Source organism: Lytechinus pictus, chromosome 19, assembly GCF_037042905.1.
Source record: "Lytechinus pictus isolate F3 Inbred chromosome 19, Lp3.0, whole genome shotgun sequence".
Taxonomy (NCBI): Eukaryota; Metazoa; Echinodermata; class Echinoidea; order Temnopleuroida; family Toxopneustidae; genus Lytechinus; species Lytechinus pictus.
Genome location: NC_087263.1, coordinates 10,603,382 through 10,615,530, shown reverse-complemented (window position 1 = coordinate 10,615,530; position 12,149 = coordinate 10,603,382). Strand labels below are relative to the sequence as shown.

Below are 12,149 nucleotides of genomic sequence, written 5' to 3'. Positions count from 1 at the left end.
TTGGTTTGGGGATATCTAACCATCCGGTCACTAATCGCCAACTCTCCGTGACCCATATTAAGCTGAATATCCATTTTTTTGTATTCATGTTTTTATTAAGAATCAGATCAAATTACGATATCTACATTTCATGATGGACTTTCACTTAAGCATTATCAATGTCCACAGTATTGATGAATAATCATAATGATTTATGATTATCGGTCAACGTAAGACCCTGTTCTACGAAATGATGACGGGGTTCAAGGCAATTTTCCCCCATAGGTTTAAAGTTGTGACTTGAGAAACCATTGGTTTTGGGAAATCTAACCATCCGGTCACTAATCCTCAACTATCCGTGACCCATATAAAGCTGAATATCCAATGTTTGTAGTTATATTTTTATCAAGAATCCGATCAAATTACAATATTTACATTTCATGGTGGACTTCCATGGAACCATTATCAATGCCCACAGTATTGATGAATGATAATGATTTATGATTAAGGTATGGTCAAGGTACGACCCTGTCCTACGAAATTATGACGGGGTTCAAGGCAATTTTCCCCATAGGATTAGAGCTGTGACGTGAGAAACCGTTGCTTTTGGGAAATCTAACCATCCGGTCACTAATAACCAACTATCCGTGTCCCATATAAAGCTAAATATTAATTATTGAAGGGGAGGGTCTACACCACGTTTCATTCTGTTGCTTCTTTATACACGATAGCCTACATTCTTATGTTCATAATGTATTTCTACCCCCCCCCCTTCTAGTGCATCGACGGTCCTGTACTTGTTATAAAAAATAATTCGTAAGAGGTACTGATATAATGACATTTCTTTGACTAATAACTGTCGATATCAATTTCAATGAAACAGAGCTCCGCACCCGTCATAGGCCTACTGATGATGACAAAGAATGTTGCCAGGCCATTTGTCAGTTGATAACTATTGGAAAAATATAGAGGTCTGATTTAAAACGTGACATTTATCTAATGTGTATACATACTTAAGACAAGAGGAAAGCACTTACATACACACATCCCCACACACACCCCAAACGGCGCACATACCCATACACACACTTCTCTGTTTCTTTTTCGCTCTTTCGACATCCCTGTCTTTGGATATGGATGATGAGTTCATCTTTCTGTGCGTGTGTGTCCGTAGTTTTGTGGGTGCGGCTGCGCGTGTGGTTGGTGTATGTGTGTGTGTGTTTCACATGATGTTACTCTTATTATTTAATGATTGAATATATCCACCCCCCGCAATATCTACGTATATATGCGTTATGTTACAGTCAGTGTCGGCTCTTGAAAGTGTGTGTGTTTGTGCGCATGTGGGAGAGACGCTTTGAGCAAGGGGACGGTGGGTGTGCGCGTGGGTGTGTTAAGTCCACTTGTAGGTGTGTTCTTGTAGGGTTGTGGGGACAGAGAGGAATTCGTTGTCAATATATTATAACTATTGGAAATGAAAACTAACACGAAAGAGTCATTTTATAATCTTGATGCATAATGACATTGTTACTTAGCAATTAACAAAAAAAAACTAATTTGGCTTATTTTATGGAAAAGGGTAAAGTTTTTTAGCATTCCTTGCCCTTGGCAGAATAATTGCGGTGTGAATGTAGTAAAGTTTAAAGTTGGTAAATTACCCAGGTAAATGTTCTGAATGGACCTATAATATTAAGTTCCAAGTCTATTTTTTAGAATGTTGCATCATGGGCAATTAATCAGGAAATAAGTTGGGTAGAGCTGACGCTATATATTGAAAGCAGCCGAGGCATGTTGCTTTTTAACCTTTATCATATGAAAACCTTGTGGTAAATGCCACCATCACACCGGCAAACCCGCCAGAAAATCGACAAAGGCTGTCACATTATTACCAATTGCATACCATCTGATCGGTTTGGAGTCGAGTTCATTGGTATGGCAGTGGCACAACCTTCGGAGACGAGTCACTAATGTTTGCAGAGCGGAAATCCAGTGGATGACTGTGCTTGCTATATCGAGACGACTGATGCAAATCACGGGAGAGGCTCCCGGGGCTCTCTCCTCTCAGTGGCACCCTCCCACGTCTATTGTTCGGATGATCAAATCAAGTTCGTTTGAATTATTGAATTGAAATCCATCTAACTTAAATGGTAAGTATTCGTGACAGAAAGACGAAAAACGAAAAAATTAATGAGACAAGTAAATAGGCTTGTCTCCAGACATATTCAAATATAAAGCTATGTAATGATTTTTGACAAACGTCAAGAATATCATTCAGATACTTAAATCAAGTTCATTTGGATTGTTCAATGAAAATGTAACTATCTACAATTCATGACAGAAGGATGGAGATGAAATGAAAAAAAATAAAATAAAAAAAGACCTGTTTACGGACACATTGAAACAGAGAAATTTAGTTCTTGACAACATGACAATTTGCTATACAGTTTACAAGTTTCTTTTGAAGGAATACTTGATTTGGGGCCTTCTGGTTTACTAGTCTTTCGTCTTTCATTCTGAGGGACCTGGGTTTGATTCCCAAGCATGACGTGTTTTCTTCAAGATATCGATCCACATTCTGCTGCACTCAACCCAGGTGAGGTGAAGGGTTACCTGGTAGGAAGGCATGCTTCTAGGCAGCGCGACTAAACCGGTGTATATGTATAGCAGCGCTTTGTATCCCCAGGCACAAAGCGCTATATAATTCCAGCTATCATTGTTATAATTACAATGTTCAGATCAGAAAAGTGCCTCCTTTACCTTGAATAGAATTATTAGGATGATTGTTGAAAATTTCGTAGAATTAAGGATACTTTCGAGTGGTGGATATCGGAAAAGAATCATTTCAAACCGCTCAAAAATTCAGTTACATACCTTGAGAATAAGTTATAACAAATTTGGATATTTGGATGGGCAGGTCAATTCAATATTTTAATTATGGAAGCAGAACGTTTAGCCGATTTTAACATTCTGACAAAAATTACTGTCAGACTTAAGGCTGTTCTCGAAATCATGATCTCCCTTCTAATGAAATTGCAAAATATATAGCGAATAGGGTTAGGGTTGCACAGATGGAACTGATTAAATCGATATACAGTACCAACCAATCTTTCTACATGTATTTGGAACACTTTTACGTACAAGGGGTGTTTCTGATATGGAACAGGTACACCTTCTTATCTCTAAAGAGCATTCATTTCGTTTGGATAAAGTAATTTCAATAACTGATTAATAATGACGTATTATCTGCTAAATACAGCAGGCTCGTCCAGGTGATGAATCTAAACGATTATTTAATTCTTTCCGTGACGTTTGAGTGATTTCAGGAAATTGTTTAATGATGTGACACAGCGCATACATCCGATGCCATGTTTGCAAATAAGAAAAGCTCAGAGAAAAATCGGTTTAATCGACTGTCGTTAACAGAAGTATGGAATGCTATGTGTGTTGGTGAAATTTTCTAGTTTATTTTTTCTTCTCATAATTGCGTTTACGATTATGAATTAAAAAAATAATAATAATTAACGGCTTCTATGATGTCTCTAAGTTGGACCCCGCTTAACAGTTTCTGCCTTGCACGCGTACAACGAATCATTTTTTCTCTACTCCCTGGGGAGAATTTAAGCAAGATTTTTCAGACTCAATTGCTATGCAGAGGCCTATCACATAGGCTTGCGTATCATATCAGATACCCGTTTAACGCATTGAGAAGGAAAGAGTTTGAACATATTATACTGTACATATTCAAAAAGAGGTAACTGCGTGAATAATGTCCCAATTTATATCAACAACTATCTTTTCATTAAAAAATACATGCTATTAAAGGTAGTCTCTGGGAATGATCATGGACCTATTACGAATAGGTCCATGGAATGATGAACGGTAACGGATGGCCTGTGTGGTGCAAAGGATAAGTCTCCGAATCTTCAAACAGAGGGTCGCGGGTTCGTTAATACGACTGAAACAAATTTAAAGCCTACTTATTTCCCATTTTTCACATTAAAGATACCTTGCTTTCCACATATGCTGTTATAGGGTAGATTTGTCTGTGACTTGTGCGAAGAGAATCACTCATCAGAGACAGCTTCATTGATTTATCAATCATAACGAATATCAAAGCCACACTGATTCAGGCCATCATCTGGACTTTCAAAAACTCCCAAAACAACCATTGGTCATCACCATGGCAGTCATGTGTCCTGTCCAGACGGTTTGAGAGTTGACCATGGATGACCAATACCTAGGATCGAGCAGAAAATGACGTACGTCACTCGTTAAGGCGCTAGGGTCATTTCCGTTGTGGTTCGGTATTGACATCGCTGTAGCCGCTGATAGCAAAACAACCATAACCAATATAGGTCCTGAGTCACACCCCTTAATAGAAAGTGATTAGTGCGAAATCTCGCCCCTCCATGCAAAAGGGAAAAGGATTAATTTTAATGGTTCGAAAGAGAGAATCTTCTCTTTCTTTTATCTGATAGAAAATTTTATCAGACCAAACGTAAAGACTCGATTTATACTACTGTGCATAGGCCTATTCTAATGTGCGAATTGGTTCGACGGAAGTAGAAATTAATACCCTTTAAAAAGGATTAGTCAAAATAGCCAATGTTTTTTAATACGATTCCGACGGGTAAAAATGGTCAATATCAATCGAAAGTTTGGCAGTTTCTATTTAATAATTTGGTCGATTTTGACCTTGTTTCTTGGATGGACTCGTTTTCACCAATACATTGGCTATTTTGAGAAATCTTTTTTAAAGCCCAGCGCACACTATGATGCGACGCAATTTTTTAATAAATCGAATTTTGCATTAAACGTGAATTTTCCGAAAAGTATAATTATTTTCTTTAAAGTTTGGTATCATGTTGGGAAAAATGAAAACAGAATTTTGCTTTCTGGCAAGCCCTGTGGTCAGAGTAAAGTCCAAATCGGCTTCACGTCGCAGCCGATGGTCCTACATTGAGGCTCGAACTAGACAGACTTTCAATGTCAGTAGTCCTACCACTAAACGGACTTTGATCGCTGAGATTGTATTGCTTGGAATGTTCACATCGAATGTCATTACAATGTTTTTAATTCGGATAGCAGCGAATTCGAATCGCATAGTGTGCGCCGGGCTTAAGACTGTAATGCCGCCGTCCCACCGACTCCAAACCGACCGATGATATACCATTCGAAGTAACGTTATAGCTTTGATCGGTCTGGAGTCAGTTTCGTTGGTGTGACTTTACCACCTGTCACTGCGTGATCGACCTGAAATGCGTGTACATGTATTGAAATCTTACGAGTCTTTCCCACAATTCATCCCCGATAATCAATTTGAGATTCTTAGTGGAGCACTGTCATTACAAAGTGGACATCATGGTCGTACATGAACTTTCAATTTAGACTGGCTCCAACCAAGTAATTATCTGTCGATCTCAGAGTACCCTAAACAAGAATTTTGTGGTGTTTCCTAAACCTAAACCATGACTCAGATGTTTCATTTTCATGACCGGGTTGAAAGACACTGGCGTACCTAGGATTTTCCAGAAGGGGGGCAAATTTTTTGGAGGATATTTCGTCCGCGAAAACATTTGACAAGAAAAAAAAAAAAAAAAAGTCTTCAACCCAAAATCCAGGTTCAAAAGAGGGGGCACATGTCTTTTTTCACTGCATTTTTACATTACAAATTATTAATTTGGTTGCTCAAAAGGGAGGGGGGCACGTCCCCTGGATCAGTTGTGACTCGTCAGGGGGGGCAGGTATACGTTCCCTGCATGAGTTATGACTCGTCAGGGGGGCAGTCTGCCCCCCCCCCCCTTAGGTACGCTAGTGTTGAAAGATATACAATTTTTTCCCGATTTCTGCAATTGTGATAAATATCATTTTCTCTGCGCACGCGTACATCTCTCTTTCGCCAATGAGAAATGATATTCATCATGTCTTTGAGTGAGGGAGTGTGTGAGGGTATGTGGGTGAGTGGGTGGGCATTTCCAGCATGATATCATAATTGTAATGACAGTACACCCCCCCCCCCCTAATAATCACAGAGGCATCATCACGACAAAAACAAAACAACATAACTTTCATTTTTAGATCTTTTCACATAATCACTTTTAATGAACAGTTAATTACCGACACCTTACAAACTTGAACAAATACCTACAAAAGATATGCTTGGAAGCCACGGGCCCTTTCATAAATCTCGTTATGAGAACATATTTCCAATAACATTTTAAAGCTACTGGAATCCTTCAAATATTATTCATTTGATTATCTCAATGTTTCTGTAACTGCTCTTTTGAAACTTTCTTTCCGTCAATTTTGTAATGGAAAAATTCGAAATTTTTATCATAACAAGTGTTTACGAACCAGGACCCTATTCACAGCTGATCGCAGATAGGCCGACTGTAAACCTCGTCCTATGACCCGTATGTTTTTTTTTTTCAATCTAAAAGAAATAGTAATTGCCAGTCAATCCTTGGGCAAATGATTCCCGCTGCACTAACTAAAAGCCTGATATATTTGTATACACCAAACATCCGGGGTCCCCTTGCATGACAACTACTATTATTTTAAGCTCCTTTACCTGTTTACCATCCAATTGTAACTACAATGGCAACACTGCTCAACAGGCAATCAATTTAAGAATTCCATAGAAGATATCATTGGATGGCAAAGTAACTTTGCGGGACCCAGGATTCAATAGCCCCGCATGTGCTTAGCAGAATCAAGGTGCAACTTTAAACAGTAGGGTGCGTCCAAGTGACCTTCTCAGGTCGTATCTGCGTTGGACGTAAGAAGTACCTGCAAGATGTACGATGGCCATGCGTATCACTTGCATTTTAAAAAAATACTTGGCCAAACGTAACGTATGTTCAATATTATTTTTTGTTCTGCGCACTCATGGAAATGAGTGGGATCGGTGCCTTCAGCTTTCTTGCAAAATATGCCGCAGATTCAAAGCAGAACGGCTGGTTGTAATCAGGGCAATTAAAAGAGAAAAAGGGAAAACCAGTGCCCTTCGTTGCTTTCACTAATATTGTTGTTTTTCTGTCTGCGGGTTATTTGGAAATAAGTCATATAACGGGTAAACCGGAACGAAATCAGCTAATGCATTGGGAAATAATGTCCGGTAATCCATAATCTCCTCTAGACATTGCAACGAAATCGGATCGTAATCATAATTCAATTTGTTTACAAATAAATGCGGTAGACTGGTAACATAAGGTAGATATCCGGACCCAATAACACAGACTTGCCGTACGTACTTTCCGATGCAGGGCGGATGTTCATCCGACACGGTCCACCGGATAAATCGAGCGGAGGATCGCCATGACGAGTACGGATATCCGCCTGGTGCATCCGGGAAACGACTCATGGTGACCCAGTAGTGCTCATCCGGACTGTTCGTATCTTCGAGATAATATAACAACTCCTTAGCAGTTCTGTTGTTGAGAATGAATTCCACGAATCGTCTGCTGGCGACATAGTAAGCATTTCCAAAGTATATTTTAGCATTGCGAGGTGGTGGAGGTTTTACGATTCCTGTGATCTGCAACTTTCCATTTACCACGCGATGGTGGTTCCGGGTCCGGTTAACAAACCATTCAGTTTGTTTCGGATATACACCAGGGATATCATTATAACTTCCATAGGCTTTCACCTGGTGGACAATCTCCAGGTTAGTTTTCAAAGGAAAGTCTTGACCACATAGATTGATAACATACTTCCAGCGAGATCCACTCCAGGATGCTAGATCTTCCATGCAGTTGATATCCGCCTGAAGACGAGAGAATCCCCTGTACTGGACTCTCTCAAGTTTTGAAGCTATAAAGACATTGTCAAAGCAACGGGACATTCCAAGGATCGCTGTGCCAAAATCGTCGTCCGCATTGGCATCCACGTGGAAGCAGTACACATTCTGCGGATGATAGATGGACCGGAGCAGCCTCTCCACTTGCGCTGCGTCCTTGTGCACAAGCAGTATATAGGCTAGGGGAAAGTCAAATTCTTCAAGTGACATTGCCTCGGTTGGGTACTTCCGGTTAGTCCTGTAATAATCACAGTTGCGCGTCCACGTTGCAACTACCTCATCCGAAGGCATTGGCGTTCGTCCTTCGACATTTGTCCAAGTGAGGATCGACTTTGATCTTTCCAGGGATAAGGGGTCCCCTTGGATAATCCCACTGCAGTTTACTTGATAATGGTGATGGTATTCCCTGGAAACTGTTGAAGAATTCCAATGACCCATGTTGAACCTGGCCTTCAGTTCTTTACCCACCGGGTCTGTACTTTTGACCACACTTGTCGAAATACCAATATTTCCTCTGACTGAACTTACGTTATCATCATTAATAAATCCAGGACCACCCGGCTCAGGTTTTTGTAGTTGTCCATTGTAGTTGTCCCTCTCAGTGCCGTTTGACTTCCGGAAAGCATTTTTCTTCGTGGTATTAATTCTTTCGTACAAGTAGGCATATAAACCACAACATATGAACAAGATGAAGAAGACAGTTTTCCAATGTTTTCGGAAATGTTTTCTATACGAACACCTTGTCCCATTACCAATCATGCTTACGTAAGAGAAACAGTTCCTTTTACTTAAAACATACAAGAAGGGTATTGGTGAACTTTGGTTTCTTCACCGCGAAATGTCTTGCACGCCAATATCTTTCTGTCAATACCATGAAGTAGTAGAAGGTGTTGTCAACCTCTGTTTGATTAAATGTATGAGGTGAAACCATCCTTAGTTCTGGTGGAAATCATCAAAGTAACACTTCTTGTAAATGCCTAAAAGCGGATGTTCTCTGATGGATCCATAATGAGACATGTCCTCGTGCCAGAGGAAAGACCTCCATGAATCTCTCTGCTTGGGTTTTCCTCTCAGTCAATTCCATTGGACTGATTCATAAAGAAAATCCTCTAATTACCTTAAGATTATAGCCGAGTTGATCAGAGTGACACAGTGATTCGATTCGAACTTGGTTAAAGCTCACACACCAACACACATACATAGCATTGGCTAATATCGTTTCACATTATCATTATTACTATTATTATTATGATAATTTTTTTATAATTAAATCTTTTTTATACAGGGTAGCTTCATCGGTGACGCACACTGTTCTCTCACAGGACCCTTTTACATGTAAACACATACAAATGCAAAAATCAAAGGACAACACAAAATATAAAATATACTGTTTAAATTCATGAAAGGAGTACAACATTTTATGATTATTTTCTGACATCCTCCAAGACCATCAACCAGATTGTTCACAAGCCTTGTCAAGCTCAAGACAAAAAAAAACACTTACAAACCATTTGGGACCTACAGATATAGGACAAACTGCCATTGGCCTTTAAGTTGGAACCGGAAGTCTGGGGAGGATGCTCTGAAATCCCCTAAGATGTCAGGTCATTAAGGACATGTTATCTACTTTTTTTGCAAGACGATTTATCCATGACGGGAAGTATATTAACAAGTTCATGAACATGACCGCACATAGCAATTATTCGCAGCCCCTACCCTACATTTTTTTGCATCCGTTAGTATCAAGCGTGCATCAATGTCATGTGAACGTCGAAAAATGGGAACTATCATTGCGATGAACTTTTGATAGACATTGTTTATTTTAGTTAATAGATTGAAATGAAATCAACAACCACCATTCGGCTAGAAGATGATTCTGTTTTAAGATTTATTTGAATAAAACATGACATGGATTCATATTCAACGACCCTCTGTTCGAAAGTCCGGAGGCTAATCCACTTGTGCCATAGCGCTCCACATGGTGGTGAATAGTAGTCCTTGGTGGAAAAGGGAGAAAAAGAGGGAGAAAGAAGGATAAACATAGTGGGGGAGAAGAAAACATTTTTTAAGCATTATGTTATATGTTGTTATATATATTATATCATATTACATAAGATTTTTTCCCCATAACTTTATGAAACATACTTTGCTTGGGGCCTATGTGTTCATCACTCCTCATGATCGCAATTTGTCTGTTTAATGAGATAAATAATCCCGTTTAAAGGTATTAAAACATCCTGTTTTTCAAAACAATGTAAACAAAATATATTTCCTCGCCTTCGAGCTTTTATTATTATATGTAAAGACATCTGCTTCTTTTTCATAACTACTTAAAGTGATTGCTCCCTTTTAAGGTCTGAAAATAAAACATTTCCAGTTCGTCCGTATCAGTGGATTGGTGAGATATGTCTTCTCTTGAATTCCTAAAAACAGTCATTAAAATGTAACTTACTCCTGGCCTGAATATTGAAAAAAAAATCAGCTCGCGCTTCGCGCTCGCATCATTTGGTTAGTGAAATAGTATGGTCTAAATGAATTCCGACACAAAAAACCCTTAGAATGCCCCTCTTTAGATCTGAATATCACAAAATTTCAGCTCGCATTTCGTGCTCGCGTTTATTTAATCAGTGAGATACGTATCCTTTTAATGGCACTGTCCTTAAAATATCTCTATTAGGTCGGTATACCTGGCTATTGACCGTGCTTTATTTGCACACCCATTAAGTGACTCAAAATTGTAGGGTGCCCCCCCCCCCCTATGCCGTGACTCACGGTACGCCATTGGTAGTAAAAGAAGTAGCAGTAGTAATAGTAGCAGCAGCAGAAGTAGCAGTAGTAGTTTTTGAAAAAAAGTAGCTGCCATTCTATTGACAACGGCTTCATACTCCTCAATGAAAAATCCGTCTGAAACACTCAAGACCTTTGATGATTTTTGATTTCTTGCACGCATATAACTTGTCCAATATACATCAAAAATGCCTCCATACATAAAGACTCGTCAGACTTTGTTTGATCGTTGTCAAATTCAAGAGGAATGCATCAATCCTAACAATGATACATATTTTGTCATTACTGCATTCTATATTGTTCTCAAACTTCATTCCTGTCTATTGTCGTTTGGAATGACACATAAGCAAAATGAAAAGCATCTTGATCCAAACTATATGCTCTCTAACAAGTTCAGAAAGGGCCATCATTTAATACCAAACCAACTGCAGACACAGGAAATAAGATTTAACAGCGTTCGCGGAGAAAATCTGTCTGACTCTAGTCTCCTCTGTTTAACAATATTTCCCTAAATGCTAAATATGTATATAGAATTATCTTGCATGTGTTTCGATTTGCTGTGAGTCACAGGGGCTAGCCCTCTATTCCCCGTCTCTTCCTAAATATGGAGGGGATGTACATTTATTGTTGGTTTGTCTGTTACAACATGATGGGAGAACACACCCAAAGCAAAGTAAAATAAAAAAAGTTTTTTCCATGCAACACAAGTGTCTAAAAAATGAACTGTATCTTACTTGTTTGAGTCATTAATGCCCACTCTCAAAAAAAGTTGGTCGAAATTGGTTATATGTTGGTGGATATGTGTCCGACCGACAACAATGATCAAAGTCAACGAATTTATTGGTAAAACTGTACTAGGATTTGGGTCAGTTGATTTTGACAATTTTTATTCGTCGGACATATAGGGAAATTGAAACAATTGGGCTTGTGTGGAAACAAAGGAATCAAAGAATGAGATCAAAGAAAGTTTGAGAAAAATCGGGAAAAAATGAGAAAGTTATGAGCATTTAAATATTGCGATAACTGTAATGCTCTGGAGATCCTCCCATTGACAATGCGACAAAGTTGTGTGATGTCACATGTGAACAACTTTGCCTTTGATGGATTATAAAATACCCCCCAAAATGTCTCTCTTTGCTCTTTCTTATGGTGATACAAACTCTTTATCCATAATATATTCCTTGAAAATCTGTATTACATGCCCCCTATATAGAAAGAATACATGCTCTACTGATAGATGTGATAAAAGAGGCAGTTTAAGTGAAATATATACCAAAGTAATGGCAAAGTTGTTCACATGTGACATCACCCATCTTTGTCGCATTGCATATGGGAGGATCTACATTACAATAATGATCTTAACTTTAAAAGCTCATAACTTTCTTATCATTTATTCAATTTAAATTCGTGCATATCCACGAATGTTGTGTTCGAATTTATACGTATGATTTTTGTTTTCATTCAAACTACTTTTTTGATGGGTATACTTGAGCTAGGTTACCATAGGTCTTCATGATTGAAGAGGGCTTCACCCATTGAAATCTAAGCACACACAGTTACTGAAAAGGGTGTGTGTGTGTGTGTG

General features: G+C 38.8%; 1 protein-coding gene across 1 annotated transcript; it reads right to left on the bottom strand.

The window, feature by feature from the left end:
* Positions 1 to 6,060: 6,060 nt before the first annotated feature.
* On the bottom strand, positions 6,061 to 8,839 carry LOC129282432 (beta-1,3-galactosyl-O-glycosyl-glycoprotein beta-1,6-N-acetylglucosaminyltransferase-like). The gene has a single exon (XM_054918332.2). The coding sequence runs from the start codon at positions 8,534 to 8,536 to the stop codon at positions 6,998 to 7,000; it is 1,539 nt and encodes a 512-aa protein (XP_054774307.2). The 5' UTR covers positions 8,537 to 8,839; the 3' UTR covers positions 6,061 to 6,997.
* Between the last annotated feature and the right edge of the window lie 3,310 nt (positions 8,840 to 12,149).

Excerpts from the sequence above, each read along its gene's own strand:
- LOC129282432 (XM_054918332.2), bottom strand. The coding sequence starts at position 8,536 with ATGATTGGTAATGGGACAAGGTGTTCGTATAGAAAACATTTCCGAAAA.